Source organism: Centrocercus urophasianus, unplaced genomic scaffold (assembly GCF_019232065.1).
Source record: "Centrocercus urophasianus isolate 14NV4802_14NV808 unplaced genomic scaffold, USGS_Curo_1.0 seq_29, whole genome shotgun sequence".
In the NCBI taxonomy this organism is placed as follows: Eukaryota; Metazoa; Chordata; class Aves; order Galliformes; family Phasianidae; genus Centrocercus; species Centrocercus urophasianus.
The window spans coordinates 6569949-6587131 of NW_024884855.1; the positions used below are offsets into that span (position 1 = coordinate 6569949).

Below are 17183 nucleotides of genomic sequence, written 5' to 3' on the forward strand. Positions count from 1 at the left end.
CCCGGCACGGCGCCGTCCGCTCGCTCCGCCTCGGGAGCGCCGATAAATAAACACGAGGCCATGCCGGGTCCGCCAACAGCTTGTTTTTATGCAGCCACGCAGCGCGCTCGGCCTTAAATCCAGGCACGCTCCTCCAGCGCGCACGCAAAGAAGGAAAATCGGCCCCGAACACGGGAGGAAACGTCGGTGCGGAAGCAGAGGCAAGGCTGCGCGGCGCGGGCTCCGCAACGGCAGGGCCGGCGTGCGGACAGCGGCACGGTGCTGAGCGCCCCGCCTCCCCCGAGGCGAACCGCGACGTCCGGGCGTTCAGCCGCCCCACAGCTCCGCTCATGGGAAGCCGGTCACCTCTCCCACTTCGCTGACGGGCTGCTCGCCGTGCCTGAACGCCAGCTTGTACTTTAAACGGACGGGATCCTGGGAAAAAGAAAGCAGAGTGTCACAGCTGCAGCCTCGTGGGCCTCCTTCCATCCCATCCTTCACAGCCCTGCTGCACTGAATCACCCTCTGGAAGGCCTCTGCAGGGCCAAGATAGTAATGTAAGAGCCGTGCAGGTCTCTGCCCAGCCCCCACACACTTGGAAATCCAGGCCTAAACACCCCCCTCAGTGATGGGAAGAATCCCAACATTCTTCTTGTGGTCCATAAATATTTATGAGTACAACAAAGGTGACACACACACATGGTCGTGCCATTAGTTGCTGATAGCTGCAGGGTCTCCCAGGTGTCATCCCAGCAGGCAGACAAGCACAACTGCGCAGCCCACTGCAGTCACGGCACATTCAATCCTGAAAAGCTGTTGCAGAGGAAAAAATGTCCTCTATCACAACCCACTGCATCCCTCCCACACATCTCCTTGCAGACAGCACTACCCGTGCCCGTCACACAAATACATTACAGCCACATTCAGCGACCCACCGCAGAACCACTGCCACATACTTTGTGTGGATTGGCAAGCAGCAGGACCTGAGACACCACTGCTGGGGGAAGCAGTGGGCTGAAGGCTGGGAGCTCAGAACCGGATGCTGGTTGCAACTTTATTTTCATGGTCTGAAAAAGAAAGCAAAAGGAAATCTTTTGGTCCACAGTGAAAGAGAGCTGGGAGTACCAAGCAGCTCCGCAATTTGGTAGACAAGTCAACCTCCACCTGAAGGAGGACATTCCTAAATAGGCAACTCTATGCTGCATGTACACAGGTACAATGAGTACCTTATTAGGAGGTTAAAGCAGTGTGTCTGGAGCTTTGCTTCTTTCTCGCAAGGCCAGGGATCTACTCTGTGAAACAGGCACCTGAGCCACAGGACTACCTGTGCAGTTTGGGAAAATGAGCCATGCAATTTTTAATATACAAAGAAAAATTCTAAGGATGAACAGGCAAACCACCTTCTCCATTTCTGAGCAGCCCCACTCCATTTTATTCATCATAGACTTCTTACCTTTGGGACTGCAGCCTGAAACACAATGTCCTTAATTGGCTGAGCTGAGGTGCTCAGCATGGAGAGAACCATCACCAGCACATCTGGTCGGCCAGGAGCTGGGTCTCTGGAGAAGTGGAGCATGGCTTTGAAGCCATCTCTGTCATACACTGTAAGTGGACAGATACTACCTGCCGGAAACAAAAGGAAAATAAGAAACAGAGCATGGATTTCCCCGCTCTTCTGAGTGCAGAACAGTGAAGGTAGGCTAAGAACAGCAAAAAGGAAAAATTCATACAAACTTTTACTTGCTCTAGCAAACTCGTAGGCCAAGCAGTGGACAATGCTGGCCTGTGATTTACATTTCACCTCCAAAGTACAGAGAGGAATCTACATGTCATGAGATATGAGGTGACCAGCCACTGAGATTTTAACTGTCAGTTAAAGAGATGAGCTACAAATCCAAAACAATGGGAAAAGCAAAAATATAACACTTCAGCAACTTACAGGACTTAGCCTCTTATTACCAGGGATAAATCCACAGCTGGCCATCACTATTCAGCCTTTCCAGAATCTGCTAAGTCCTTAACTTCAGAGACTGAAGTCAGAAGACAGTTTTGCCTTAGGACCTGTAAGTATCTCTTAAGCCTCTGGAGAAGCACTGCTTGAAGTTTCACAGAAGATGCCAGAATCAAAGAGTTTAGGAGCACACTAAAAAGATTAGCCAGGGCATGAAACTTCTGACTACTGAATAGGACATTTCCATGGTATCATTCCTAGCTCTTGCTCAGATTCTCAGATACATTAAATCCTTCATAGAACAGCCAGTTTTCTCCAGCTGACCCTCACAGCATGAAGCTACTTCGGCTTGTTTGCTCCCCTGCAAAAATCACAGAAGAGCTCTATTAAGCAGAGCTGGGGCACAGAAATCATTGCACTTACTCAGTGTAATTGAAATTAAAGGAACAAAAAGGTTTGCTAGAGAAGCATCATTGGAAGCTGGATGCAAAGAGGCAGCAGGCTTCAGCTCGTAGCCTAGGCTGGAGAATGAAGGATCTGCCATTGAGCTATTTGGAAGATCTGGAAAGGGCAATTTCATTGGTGATAAATCCCTGGAAAGAAAAGCATGTAGAGAGCTTACATTAACTGGGGAGAGTACATGGTATATACCATCCTCTGCTGAGTCTGTGTTTGTGTTCCCAATCCCTCATCCCTTTTAGGTACAAAGTACAAGCTTACTCTGATTTCCTAGGAAGTTTGAAAATAGTCTCTACTTTGTATGGAAGACACTGCTGTTTCAGCATTCACTAAGGCAGAGTCTTGTTTCTGTTACTGTCATGAAACTGTTATGCAGGCTCTCTGGAGCTCTGTCAGTGAGATTAAAGTTCTAGTTCAGAGTTAATGCAAAAGGCTAGGAATCTCCAGAAACACTTCTTGGCCTACGTTCTGGCAGACTGGATAAGTTGGATAAGCTTATGATAATGGTCACCTGCTCTGAAGACCTGTAGATGATAAATCTGTTAGGCTTCTAATGAATGCCAGGAAACTATCTTGTCAAAGCCTGAAAAAAAGCTGAAGAAAAGAGATCTGACTTGGATGTTTTTGTTCCTTTAGCTCAAGAACACCTTGTTGCTAAGCCATTGGATTTGTTCCACCAAGTTTCTGACCCTGTGAAGGCCCAGGTGTACAATTGTTCAGAGTTAGAATTAATAGGTGCACAGCTGCTGCTTTAAGAGCCAGTGCACGGATGGACAGCTTGCCATCATTACCCAGTTGTAGCTAAAAGGTTTTTCCAAACCTCACTGCTGTAAAAACAGTATTTCTCCTCTCCAAAGTCAGACTGTATTGTGTAGAGCTCGCTTACGGGGATAACATCTTGGTCCTGGGAGGTGGAGAGAGCTGATCGAGGCTCCAAAATTCATTCTTCTCTGAGCAGCTGCCTCCCCAGCTTTCCTCCAATTCCAGTGGTTCAAAAGCACTTACATTTTTACTGCATCCATTGTGCACAGCAGCCTGGAAAAGAGGCACTTCTGGTTCACGCTGCAGATCACCAGGAAAATAAATAAATAAAATCTGTTCCACTAAATATATATATATATATATATATATTTATATATATATAATTTTTTTTATTTATATATTATTATATTATTATTAAATTTTTAAATTTTATATATATATATATTTAGTGGAACAGATTTTATATTATTTTTTATTTTATTTTATTTTTTATTTTATATTTAAATTAACATAAGGTTAATTAAAGTAGAAATAAATTTGAGTAATCTGGTTTTGCAAACTGCAACCCGTATATTCATTGCACTGCAGGAGGTTTCCCTTCAGAATAGAGGGGTGTAAAAATAAGATCAAATAGGCTGCAGGAGAAAGATGGGAGATCAAGAATCCTATCTGATGTTTGCCCTCTGTGTCTTATGGACTTCGTAGCTGAGGATCACTCACCTCTGATAAGCCAAGGTCAGGCGGCGGTTTCTCTAAAACCAGAGAGTCACTGAGATCTAAGAAAGATACCCAAAGGCACAGATCAATTACAGAAAACAGCTGTTTTCCCCACAGATTCTTCCCTCATTGTCTAATAGCAGTTTGCCTTTAACACCATTAAAGCAACTATTCTCCTAAAAACCTCCCCTAGCTAAAGGGCCTGCTTTCTTTTAAGATGAGCACTGAAGTCAAAATTCTGTATTTATGAAGTACCACAAACCCTAGTAACAAGGCTAGTGCTGTACTGAACTGTATGTACAAACCTAATGACTTCAGCTCCTCCTCCAGCAGACAAGCAGAGGTGGTGCTGCTGTGTCGTGAGGCAGAGGGGATGTCTGAAAACTGGTCTGCAGGAGCCTGGGCCATGGCCTCCAGCTCAGAGAAGTCGATCAGTGTATAGCTCTTCACGCGCCTTGGGGGCATCCGATGTGCTTTGGAAAGAACAGGAAGAGTTAAAGAGAGATCTGAAAGCAGCAGGGCACATGGAACTACAGGCACATGCTAAAGGATTCAGCTGAAGAGCTCCAGGAACATTGTCATTCAACCACACGTAAAAGAAAATAGCCATGTAAAAGTTTTCATGTGCTGAAGGGTTTTGCCCACATCTGTCCTCTGAGAAGCAGTTCCCTTCCAGATTCCCTCACCCATTAAATGCAGGAGGCAGAGCTGTCATGGAATGCTGTGGAGTTCTTTACCTGGTGCATCAGAGGAGCTGCTGGCTGAACAGCCTCCCCCACCGTCCTCATGACTGCCTACAGTCTGCCTGTACCGTCCCAGCACCTGCGTGAGCTTGTCGTTGGCCTGCAGCAGCTCAGCTGGAAAAGAAGAGAGACCACCTTTGATGGAAGAAACTGGATTTGTTATTTAACTCTGGGCTCCAAGTGAAAATTAATAGCTCCTCTGGGGAGGAGTAATTTTGTGCCACTTCCCAAACACAGTTTATCATTCCAAGCAGAAATCTTGGGTAGCACATGTGTAAGCATTCCTTCAAGGAAAGGAGTACTTCACTTTGGAAATGAACTTAAATGATAACATAAACATAAATGCAAAGGGTTCCAAGGACAGCATCGGCTCTTACCTAAAGCCTCATCATCATCAACTGTCTCACTGGCCAGGCGGAACAGCAGCGGTCTGAGCTTCTCACAGCGCTGGAATAGGCTCTGGGGAAAGAACCATTTCATATCATTGCTCAGAAGATCCTCAACACTCTCACACTTCCGTGTGTTCCTGTGACCACCTGTAAGTGATGCTACCTCTGGAACAAGCAGCTGCATGTTCTGCTTTGGTCCAGGGTATCAGTGCTGCATGCTCCTGCACTCTTACAACACAGTGACCTGTAAGCACAGACACTGAGCAAAGTGCTGTTGCTGGTACCTGTTCAGCAATCACATCTCCTCAATGCATACAGGTGTAAGATAAGTCAGTGTAAAATTTTCCAATTAAAAACTATCCAGAAGCAAACGGATAAATCACAGTAGTCAGAAAAGTGACCATCAGTTTCTAATACCATCAGAAAAGACAAAGCCCATCATGGCTCTCTTCTCAGTACTTTGGAAGTGAGTAGGCACAGCGGAAGCCATTTTTTTCTTTCATCTGAAAGTACAGTCTTTATCACCTCCTACAGCCACAGCCCTCCCAAATGAAGCTAACTCCAAACTCTCAGTCACACACAAGTACTTCCCTACAAAAATTAGAAAAATTCAGTGGTCAGTAGTTTTGAAGCAGACCAATGAACTCTGATCCAGAAAAAGGGAATCACAGCAACCAGAATACAGGTCAAAGATCCAATAGTTTTGAGCTTCCCTGATCACACCTCCTCATGCCCACCTAACCACAACTGGGCTAAGGGAATTCCCATGTGTTACTCCACTGCTGGAGGAAGAATCACTTCCCCATAAGATATCACAAGAAGAGCAGCTGATCTGAAGAGAAATTAGAACTGGCACAGCAAGATCCATTTCAACTTTGTTACTTGGATGAGAGGGACTGTCATTCACCACACTGGAAGTTATTCCTGCTGTGGTAATGTTCTTCCCTTGCAGAAATGGAGTGCAGCTTGCTGCCAATTGAATCCTGTTGTCCCAGGCCCTCCCAGCCACAGCCAAAAGAACCTCTCATGAAAGAAAAAGGAACACCTACCTGGAGCGTTTCATGGTCAGATTTGGGTAATTCCTGTCTCTTATAACCTTCCAGCAATTCATCCATTCGTTTAACATTTTCAGAAACTTCACTGATTGTATTCACTCTTCTGGACACCTTAGCTGACTTTTCTTGTTCCTTTGAAAAATGAAATAAAAGTAGATGACTTGGCTAACACAGCCAGAGAACGTGCTTGTTTTGGTCACTCTGGATCCCTCTTGGTGCAGGGCAGCTTCCTATAAATGTCACTGGGTACAAAGTATGGCACAAAATCCACAGAGAAGCTCCAGTATCAGTGCTGTGCCATCCATAGGTATTGAGAAAGGAGGCAGTACACCTCCTGTCCTTCTCATGGCACTGGGCAGCCTGTGCTGGCGTACAGGGATGCATTACACTACAGGCATAAAGAAGTCTTCAAAATTAGAGCTGGGAATTGATGGCTTCTGCCACACAGAAGGGCACTCAATGACTGCAATGAGGTTTGTTTTGTTTTTAAAAACAGAGGCAGGCTGACCTTTCAGATGGGAAATGAGAACCAGACAGACACAGTGCCTACAGGAGAAAGGCAGTTCCCTACAAGTGTAGCCCTTTCCCACCTAGGAACCCGAGTAGTTCATCTGAGTCTGATGTTAGAGTACGGTTCCCATTACCACCCCTGGTGCTCCCTTTAATGCCAGGATGGTGGCAGACATTCTGGATGTCATATACGGAACCCACAGTCACAGACAGAACTGCCAGCTCCCCTACCATCCCTCCTTCTGTCCGGAGGGGCTATGGCTCTCACAGACACCCACCTCCTTGATCATGCTCTTGATCAACCGGTTGGCAGCCTGCAGGTCCTCAGCATGGCTGCTCTTCAACAGTCTTGCTAGGAGCTGTGAAGGGAAACCATCGGGCAGCAGTCAGCAGCATTCTCCAGCCACCGTGTTGAGTATGCCCCACAGGTACACCCCCAGCAGAGCAGTACTCAGGGATACCCACTGTCAGCAGCTCAGTGCAGACAGTTGAGAACAATGACTTTCTGGCACCAGGAGCATGAGAAAAAGGGGGGGGAAGATGGCCAAGCCCAGGACAGCACAGAGCAGTGCAGCAACACAGCATGGGGCAGCAGAACTGCTGCAGGGCCCAGAGGGGCCTTTCCACTGACATGCAAAGAGAAACCAACTATTTCTGTAAAAGTGTTTCACTTTTGACCAAGCAATGCTTTCTGATGAAATATCACAGAATTCTTCATTTGTTGTTCAGCAGAAGCATCAGCATTGTTCTGAAGCAGCACAGCACATATCTGCATGTGCTCTCAGCAGTAAAAATCATAGGGGGAGCAGGGAGGAAAGCCTTGGGGTTTACCTTGGATTTCTCTTCGTCGGTGTCAAAGATGGAGTTCTGAGGTCTTGGAGAAGGGGGAGGTAAGATTTTGTCTTCTGGCAATTTGGGATCTTCTTTTACAATCCCTGGAATGATAAACAGCATTTGTTCAGCAGTGCCTGAGCTGCCACAACACAATGCTCAACAGCATGCTGGTCCTGCACCCAGCTAGGCTCCTGTGCCCAGCATTGCACAGAACAGCATCCCAAAAAGAGAGCCTGAACGTGCTCTGTACCTTTTCACCACACACCCAGAGGTGAGCACTGTGAGAACAGTGGCCACAAGGCTGGAATGGCTCAATACAACCATGGTTGGTTAAATCTCTTTACACAGTTATGGGCATCCCTGAGCAGCCCAGCAGCCTTTGGAAGCAGCCTTTGTCCTTTCTCCCTCACACAGAATGCCTTACAGAAACAGCTGAGTCACAAAAGCAAAGAGGACTGAGAAGTGTGGGCTGAAGCCACGTGACTTCAAAGTTAAAAAGGAAACTGAAATAACAGAACTGAACCTTGTTTCTTCAACATCTGATAAGCATCCCGGATTTTAACTTCCTGAGGAAACCAAACTGTCCAACTGAATATTATTTCTGTCACTCTGGACTTGACTTTTTCCGAAGACCACGTTCCATAGTACTGGGGAAGAACAACAAAAAAAGAAAAATAGATCAAAACTGAAGAGTTTGCACCATGTATTGCATACAGGTCTGGCCCCAAGTTGCTTGCGTGCAGAGCTCAAACAGTAAACAGGCTCCCAACGCACACAGTGCTGTCAGCTGTGTTTCTTGCAATACATGAAACAGTGTGCATAGCACTGGCTGTAAATAAAAGCAATGCTATTGCATGTGTGCCAATGTCATTAATATTATTTGACAATCAACAGGAAACCATTTCAAAGGCTCCCTGATCAGTTACTACATCTGAAACCAAAAGCTGCTTTGTAGCTCTTTTAATGAAAACAGCCCTGTGCTTTATTCAGGCTGACCCTGCCCCATGAGCAGGGCCCAAACTTGGCTACCTTCCATGTAAGGAAGCAGTGAGGATAGGAGTTACAATTATTACTTTCTTTACAGGGAAATTCACACCCACTCCTTATGCTCAGAGGCGCAGAACAGAAATTCTGCTCTACTCCTACATGACATTCATTCTAAGCTTTTCCGACCGGGCTGAAACACGCAGCACACCCCTTCACCATGTGCTGGGCAGCCACAGCCACCCACCTTTGGGGACAGCACTTTAATCAGCTCATTCAGAAACCGGAACTTTGCTATTTCATTGTGAAATTTCTCACCGCAGTTATTCACACACGTCTCCAGCACCTGCAGAAAAGGAGCCAGTCAGAAAACAGAGCTGTACCCACACAGCTTAGGGAATTCATGAAGACTTTGTTACTACGACGTTACATTTAAGGCCTTTCTAGCACAGCGTGCACACAGATGCAGAGATACTACAGAGGTTGCAACAGCAAAAGTGTCTTTTCTTCATCCAACCCCCTCAAGAAAGGTGCTGAAGATCACTGTGCTGTCCTCCCCTTTATTAACAACTTCTGGAGCTGCTGACTCAGAGGCAATAGCACAGGCGTGACAGCTGGAATCGGGATCCACAGCAGAATGCCACAGAAAGGAGCCAAAGAATTCACTCCCTCTGCGATTCCCCGGTTTCTCCATTCATTGTGTAACCAAAAGCGGGGTATACATCCACGGAAAAAAGAAACGGGGGCACATCAGGAGGAAAAAGAAGCGGCAGCCGTACTGCCCCAGCCCCGCAGATTGCGATCATCGCTGCCTCTCCTCGCACGTGGTCGAGAGCACTTACTGTCAGCGCATGGAGAGCTTCCACCTCCTGGGGCGACTGTATCTTGTGCGCCAGCAGCCGCGCTGCCAGCGGTGGGCTGGGGAGCAACAGAAGCAGGTCAGTCAGCGCTCGAGATCCCCAGAGAACCCAGCGCTGCTAACGGTGCCCCTGCGGGGAAGAGCCATCGGCCGACCCGAGCGCTTCGCTGCGGGCAGGGCAGCGGGCTGAGCAGGGCCGCCGCTCTCCTTACCCCTCCGCGTCCGCGTTCAGCTGCGCGCAGAACTGCTGGATGCATTCCCAATTCTCCTCGGGGACACCCGGGTCGGTGGCTTCGTCTTAAAGAAAAGGTTTCTGCGTGAGATCGCGAGTCACAGACGGGGAGGGGCTCAGCACCGGCCGCTCCGCTCGGGGCCTTTTCGTGAAAGGCAGAAATGGAAGGCGAGCGACGGGCAGGAAGCGATCATCACCGACATCTGCGTAAAAACGCAGCGCCGAGCCCCTTCTCGAAGAGCCCAAGGTGGGAGCGGAGCGCTCAGCCCCTGCAGCGCGGAGCCGCGGCACGCTCCCAGCCCGGCCCGCCGCGCCCGCAGCCCCCCCCCCCCCGCTCCAGCAGCTCCCCGCCCGCCCTCGGGCACAGGGCGGCCGCAGCGCTGCCCGCGCCCCCTCCCCACCGCACTCACTCAGCCACCGCTGCAGCCGCTCCGCGCCGGCCATGGGCTCCCGCTGCGTCCCGCTCCGCCGCCCCGCCCGCTCCCGGGGCCGCCCAGGAAGCGCTCCTCGCAGCGCCGGCCGCGCCCCGCACCCCGCACCGACAGCACGCAGAAAGGTGGTTTTGGTGATGGCTGTCACCAGAGCGATTTAACACTTAAAGGTCAGCACTCCAATAGGGAGAGTTCCACATTTCAGCTGAACCACGCACACAGTTCAGTGAGTTTAAAGTCCTTTATCCACAGCAGCAGGTAGCAGCTGCTCACCCCCCCACACCCCTCCAACACTGCTCTGGTGCTGGCCGGGCTCCTCCAGCTGCAGGGCAGTGCCCAGAGCAAGGTGGGCAGCTGGCTCAGCACTGCCTTCCATCTGTAGGCACTGAACTGCTGATAGAAGTCACTGGATTCCAGCCAGAACACTTGGCTATTTCCACAGGGTGACAGTACAAGGACAGACCTCTCTGTATGCAGCTCCTCTCCCATACAGACTGCCTCATGCTGAGTGTACAGACACACAGACACCCGCGTGGCCCAAAGCCCAGCACATCTGATCAGAGACAATCACGCTGTCACCAAGAAGTCCGGCTTTGGAAGATGACAGGTGGTACCCACACCTCCTGGACCCATGGTCCATGCCATGGGTCTCACACTAGCTGGACAGCACTTTGCGTATCCTTCCACACACTTCTCTGGGGCCCAATGTCACCATCATCTCAGCGACGCTCGGTCCATGCTGAAAGCACAGAAGAAATCTTTGTACGAATGGAAACTTACACTTTCCAGAACAAAAGTCCGTACCACCAGGCAGGAAGTGATGAAGTGACAAGCTATCAGATTGCTGTTAAACCAACCCTGCCCTTGGTCTCTTTTTTTTGTGTTGGTTTTTTTTTTTTTTTTAAAGCAATCTCAAAGCAAGACTTATATCTTTCTTCCTGAAGTAAAACAGTCAAGCTGAACCAAACAATAACCCCACAGCTTAAGCCAGAAGCAGGCTATGAAGAACGCCTCCTGTAAAACTTGGGTTTGAACTTTGCACAGCAGATGAATGCAGAGCACTGCACTCAAGATCCTCATTAGCATTAAACTCACAAGGCTGCAAACGCCCTCTACAGCTGGTCTAGAAGTTTTGCTAACTTCATGTTTGCAAGCAGCATAGCCATGCCTTAAAAAGGCCTTTCTGGAATTGTCGTAACGGCCCTTTCTTCGAGACCTGTTTTGTGTCAGTACTTTCATTCCTAACAGCAACTGACATAAATTCTTCTAATAAGTCCAGCCCAAATACTGGTATCTTGATAGTGCAGAAAGATAGCTACTTAAAAACCACACACAGAACCAGAAGGCCCCAGCACCAGAATTGTTTTTTTACCTGCTGCCCACTGAGAGCCAGGCGGAGGAGCTTCATCATGCTGCTGTACTTGGTCTCTCTGGTCTGCTTCTGGAGGTTCCTGAGGTCTTTGTTCAACTCCTCAATGGTCCAAACAGCTGCTGGCTTTGCCATAAGCCTTTAGGAAATGAGTATTCAGACTTCTGAATAAATACAGTTTTTAGAGATGCAGGAGCCAATGCTGGCAGCATCAGATGTAGACAGCAGTACTATTATCTCCACAGGACAGGCAGGATTCTGGCATTTAAATTGCCATCACCTGTATTCAGTTACCACTCAGCTGTGACAAGTGACTGGGGGCAATCAGCTTTGCAGACAGCTGAAACTAATAGTCAATTTTGCAGCTATTGCCACCTCAACTTCTCTCTGAGGTGTTCAGGGCTCATTTTCATCAAAAGCTTTGACCTGATATACACAGAATCTGAACAGAAAAAGAGATTGACATGGCATCCCTCCCAGCTGCCAGGCATGCAGCAGCAGAGGAACACACAAGGCAGCAGTGAAACATGCTGGCAAAGCTCCACAGAATTCCTTGGTACAGAAGAAAGGACCTAGCAAAGGTTGGACAGACAGTCTGCCATCCCAGTGATGCTTTGGACTGGAGAGAAATGCAGACTGCTAGCTAGAGGCTAAGAAATGAAAACCAGAGGATTGCCCCAGGGGTGAGTGCTTTGGAGGTAGTTAATTCTGCTGGGCATAGACTGTATTCATTCCAGAGACCCAGCAGACTTGTGATAGGTCTACACACATGCTGACCAAACCACCTTGTCCTTCTGTCAGATGCTGCAATGGACAAAGATACAGGAGATCAAGCAGCACAGAAAAGCTCTTGGTTTTCTTCATCAGCACTATGTTGGCACATAAATGTATTGTGCCCAGTGCTTTACAAAGCACAGACATGACAATTACTGCCTAAGAGCCTTAACGTGAGATTTCCTGCTGGTAAACAGTCTTTCAATTAAGTACATACAAAACCTCTTAGCAGTTATTAACTGCAGCACATTCTGAAGTGAAGCAAAATACATAAAAACCATGAGCATGTCCAAGATGAATACAGCAGCCAAGCAGCAATGCCATGGGACATCAGGTGGATGTGTACAGAGCTGCAAGGTGACACTTACCCTAGGACTAGTTTTCCTATTTCATCTACTTCTGCAGAAATAGTCTGTAGATGCTCTCGGGACACCAAGGGCCTAACCCACAAGTAGGAATAGTTGCCCGACACCAGGTCCTTCAGATGGCTTATGTGGCCCTGGGGAAAAAAGGCAAAGCTGGCAAGACTGGGGTGACAGTGACAGTCTGGGGAGGGAAGACTTCCTTCTGTGCTTCACAAACAGCTGAAGAGGGTCTCAGCACACTGCTGCCTTGTGCTTTGTGCCTGCTTAGAGAAAACGTGAACTGCTGACATTTTAGTTGCTGTTTTTCACACCCATAACCTCCTGCTGCACACAGAGATACAAAAGCAGCCTCGAGGGTTTGGTACCAGTCCTGCACATGCAGCTGACTCACTCTGTCCCTGGAAGTGGCTCGCCACACTCAGTTGCTGCCTCTCATGAGACGCACAGGGAGTCACATGGGCAGCCCACAGTGAAACCTCTGCTGACAGACAGGGTCTCTGCCTGCCCGTACAGAGGCACTTTACTACCCTCAAGGAATTCCCCTGATCCTACAGCAGTATCCAAGGGGCAGACTGGGAAACTGCTGGGTTCATCCTCTTTCCTAGCACTGGAAAAAGCCAAAGTATCTCCTATCCCCTTTACAGCCTGCACTCTGCCACTGCGCTGAGACCAGGGCTCTGCACACCCAGGTGCCATTAGTTTAACCATCAAGAGCTTCATACATCTCTGCTAAGCAGTTGCTTTGACTTTGCTTCCAAAGCATGGAGCTGTAGCAACACAAGCATCTTTACATTGCCCAATCAGCAAAAAGCATGGGTGAACTGCCTTGGTAGCATGAGGAGCCTGCTCAGTACAGATCTTTGCACCACGGGCACGTTCCATGCTGGACCACGAGGCAAAGCATAGCATGGAAGCCTTCAACTCTCATCTAAACAAAGCCACAGCTGACCTGATCCTGCAATACTAATAGTATTTCCATGGTTGGGACACATCCTCCCTCAACCAAAGGAGCTCTCTGCCAGCTAAACAAAGAGCCAATGAGGCTACAACCCTACAAAGATTGCCAAGATATTCAGCAAGCTCATTCCTACAGGCCAGCCAACCACACCATTATATTTTGGCAGTAATGTGCACACCTGAACTGGCAGTTACAGCCACTTGCTGTTGGCAGTCAGCAGAGCTCAGGTCAAAGCAGTGCCCCAAACTCAGCTGAGTCTTTACCCACAAAACCATGCATGCCCATGCTCCAGCTCTCCACAAAATGGTAATATCATTTTATCACTTCTCATACTTTTCTCAGCAGGAGGACTTGCTCCACGTACTCCTTTTCCAGAACCTCTTTATCCACTTGTTGATCCCCATAGGTGTGCTCCACCAGCAACTGCAGCTCTTGAATTAGTTTCTGTCGTAACGCTTCATTCTCAATATGGCGAGTGAGGTGCATCCTGGACAAAGAGAAAATGCTCTGGGTTTTGTTCACTCTAATCATCTCCATCCCATATTTGCCAGTTAAAACTAGAACAGTTGGAAAGGCAACATCAGACCTTGGACAGACATACCAACAAAGTATTAAATGTTAAATCTACCACTGATATTTCTACCTGTTGAATTCTGGGAGTTTCTCAAGATCCAGTAATGCAGAATGGGTTGTAATTCTGCCTATTTCAAACTGCGAGATCAGCTCCTCCAAAGTCCTCCCCATCTGTTTCTCTGCAAAATAATTCAGCAAGGTTATGACATACATTCACTCTCCAACAGAAAGATGAAGTCTCTGCTTTTCACCAGTAAAGGCAAGACCAGTGCTGGTATAGCAGCACAGCTGAGGGAACAGCGAGAAAGAAGGGTTGTTTCAGTGCTAGGAGGAGCAGGGACATACCCTGGCAAACAAGAGGTAACTTCTGGCAGGCATGCAAGGAAGCTGCCCTTTCTGTAAAACAGACTGATAACAAGGAACTAAAGCCGGGACACTCAGCTTTGCTCTATTTCACCCCTTGCATCACTCAGCTAACAGAAATAGTACTTGGCCAGGAGGCTTCCCTGCCCATTGAAGGAGTCACTCCCAAGCAGAGATCCTGAAACATAAATTAATCTGATAGTCACACAGACAAAACAACAAAAGGAATAGTAGACTCAACTACACATGGTCTTTCAGGTCAAACAGGAAATGTGAAAGATGTAATACACGACACTGCAATTATTAACCAGAGAACATGAGTTTTCCCAGGACTTTGCAGACAGTTTAATCCCTCTGAGATGAAGGTTGTCCCAGGTAGGAACACATTAAGCACCACTCAGTTTAAATGAGCACAAAGAGACAGAAAGATTCCCACCACCCTGTCCTGCATAGAAGCTCTACAGAAGCTGTGGTGGCATTTCAGGGACAGAAGTCCACTCAGACCGCTTGCCTGACATCCACTTCCTTTCAAACACTGTCAATCTTCTATAATACTAAAATAAACCCATCCTTCCCCCTGAAGTCAGCCCCAAGGGGTTTCTAGCAAGCACCAAGCCTGCTCTCTTACCTGCAAACCCAGAGCCGCAGTTGGTTATCATGTCCAGCAGAGCCTCAGGCAGGTAGCCCTCCTGGGCAAAGCGCTCCAGGAAGATGTCCCCCTGCCTCTTGGACAGCTTACTGCCATCCTTGTTCAGAAGCAGCGGAAGGTGCCCGAACTGCGGGGGCTCCCAGCCAAAAGCTTTGTAGAGGAGGAGGTGCTTGGACGTTGAAGTAAGCCACTCAGTCCCACGCAGGACGTGGCTGATACCCATGTGGTGGTCATCCACCACGTTGGCCAGGTGGTACGTGGGGAAGCCATCTCCCTTAAGGATCACTGGGTCTCCCTCCACCTCCGCCACCTCGTGCTTGTTCCAGCCATAGACCAGGTCCTGGAAGGGCTCCACACCCCGCTCCAGTCGGAAGCGCACGACCCAGTCCAGGCCCCGTGCCAGCTTCTCAGCCACCTCCTTAGGTGTCAGGTGCCGGCACCGGTTGTCATACCTTTAAGAGAGGAGAATGGAGGAGTCAGGTCAATATAGACCAAACCCAGCAACACATTTCACATTCCCAGAACATGGATTCATGACTTTTAGCTGTGATCGGTCCACTGCGTATCTACACAACCCCTCCATCCTCACGCATCACTCCCTTAAACCTCTAAAGTTGTGAAGACAGCCCTGCTGCCACGTACTTAGCCCTACATTTGGGAGCAAGGGGCACAGAGGGGACAGCCTCCTACCGCGGGGTCTGCTGGTTACGCAGGGCCTCCTTCCTGAGCAGCTCCAGGCGCTGTGGGGTGCAGAAGCAGCGGTACGCAGCACCGCGGTCCAGCAGCACTTCACTGGCAGCCCTGTAGAGGTCGAGCCTGAGGGACTGCTGGTAGGGGCCAAAGGGACCACCACGCCGAGGGCTCTCATCAGGGGGAATGCCTGGAAGAGCCATACAGTAGGCCCAAAAAAGGTTCCAAAACCCCCCTCTTTCAGTTGTGGAATGAAAAAAAAACAAAAAACAAAAAACCAAACACCTCCAGATCCCTTCTGGCAAGCACCCACATGCAAAGAATGTACCAACGTACAGTGAGGTCTGAGGTCTTCTGGTCTTTCTGTGAGGTTTCCCACACACAGGCCCTGTTACAGCTGTGTTGTGCCACCACTGCAGGTGGGAATCTGTGTGTCAGACAGTGCAGACCTGATGCTCAGTCCTACGCAGCTCAGCACTACTTTATCACAGAACCATTGAATAGTTTGAGTTAGAAGGGACTTCTAAAGGCCATCTGGTCCCACTCCCTGCACTAAGCAGGGACACCCTCAGCTCCATCAGTGCTCAGAGCCCCATCCAGCCTGACTGCGGCTGTGTGCAGGGATGGGGCACCACCACTTCTCTGGGCACCCTGTGCCATTCCTCACTGCCCTTACTTTAAGCAACATTTCCCTTATAACCAATCTAAACCTCCCCCCTTCTGGTTTGAAACCAAACACAAAGTCTTCCTGGTGCCAAAACAATAGCTGTGTCATTACATTCTAACAAATTCATCACGTTTGAAACACCACGTGCTTTGCTACCCTGCAAAATACCCTCGTTCTCTCACTGCCCATCCCCAGGCAAAGGCCCTAGTGGCTCCGGCACTGGACTAGCTGCCTGGGGGCTTACCTGCCCAGTGCAACATGCCCTCTATGCTCTCGGCAGCCCCGGGCACCACCCGGCCTTGGTCGGTGTCCTCCACTCTCAGCACGAAGGTCCCCCGCTGCTGTTTGGCAAAGATGTAATTGTACAGCGCGGTGCGGAGGCCGCCTAGGTGCAGGAAACCTGTAACCGTGTGCAAGGCACGGAAGAGCGCAGTGACCGGAGAGAAAGCGAACGGGGCATCTCCCGCAGCCCCGACCCCAGCTCAGCAGCGCTCCCGCCGCTGGACCAGAGCCGCCCTCAGGCTGACGAGACCATTACCTGTGGGGCTGGGCCCAAAGCGCACCCGCGGCCCCGACACAGCCGCACCACACACGTCCCTAAGCACCCGCGCCATGCCGCCGCGCCGTTTCCGCCCGCCGCACTCAGCCAATCCCCGCACTCAGCCAATCCCCGCGCTCAGCCAATCCCCGCGCTCAGCCAATCCCCGCGCCCGCCGGCGCCGGGGGGCGGAGTTTGTCGTCCGGGGGCGGTGCCCTTAAAGCCGGGAGAACGCTACCCGGGGGCGAGATTGAAGGAGGAGATCCGATTGGCGGGCGGGGTCGAGGGCAGAGCGGCGACTGGCGGGCGGGGCAGTGGGGCGGGGCAGTGGG

General features: G+C 49.5%; 2 protein-coding genes across 5 annotated transcripts; both read right to left on the reverse strand.

The window, feature by feature from the left end:
- Nucleotides 1-273: 273 nt before the first annotated feature.
- On the reverse strand, nt 274-9946 carry GGA2 (golgi associated, gamma adaptin ear containing, ARF binding protein 2). 3 transcript variants are annotated; one of them, XM_042828216.1, is made up of 17 exons: nt 9885-9946; nt 9455-9539; nt 9226-9301; nt 8631-8729; nt 7923-8046; nt 7397-7500; nt 6844-6924; nt 6050-6187; nt 4989-5070; nt 4606-4725; nt 4174-4341; nt 3872-3927; nt 3276-3424; nt 2354-2523; nt 1433-1602; nt 936-1046; nt 274-414 (listed from the first exon to the last, which is right to left on the reverse strand). In XM_042828216.1, the coding sequence occupies exons 1-17, from the start codon at nt 9916-9918 to the stop codon at nt 328-330; spliced, it is 1854 nt and encodes a 617-aa protein (XP_042684150.1). In that variant the 5' UTR covers nt 9919-9946; the 3' UTR covers nt 274-327. The 3 variants fall into 3 exon arrangements, with proteins under 3 accessions (XP_042684150.1, XP_042684149.1, XP_042684151.1); XM_042828215.1 differs by having other exon boundaries at nt 3276-3451; XM_042828217.1 differs by lacking the exon at nt 9226-9301 and having other exon boundaries at nt 3276-3451.
- A 186-nt stretch (nt 9947-10132) lies between these two features.
- On the reverse strand, nt 10133-16935 carry EARS2 (glutamyl-tRNA synthetase 2, mitochondrial). Of its 2 annotated transcripts, XM_042828281.1 has the most exons (10): nt 16852-16935; nt 16558-16713; nt 15983-16073; nt 15647-15757; nt 14936-15408; nt 14015-14123; nt 13705-13858; nt 12417-12547; nt 11278-11413; nt 10133-10644 (listed from the first exon to the last, which is right to left on the reverse strand). In XM_042828281.1, the coding sequence occupies exons 1-10, from the start codon at nt 16925-16927 to the stop codon at nt 10561-10563; spliced, it is 1521 nt and encodes a 506-aa protein (XP_042684215.1). In that variant the 5' UTR covers nt 16928-16935; the 3' UTR covers nt 10133-10560. The 2 variants fall into 2 exon arrangements, with proteins under 2 accessions (XP_042684215.1, XP_042684216.1); XM_042828282.1 differs by lacking the exon at nt 15983-16073 and having other exon boundaries at nt 15647-15836.
- Between the last annotated feature and the right edge of the window lie 248 nt (nt 16936-17183).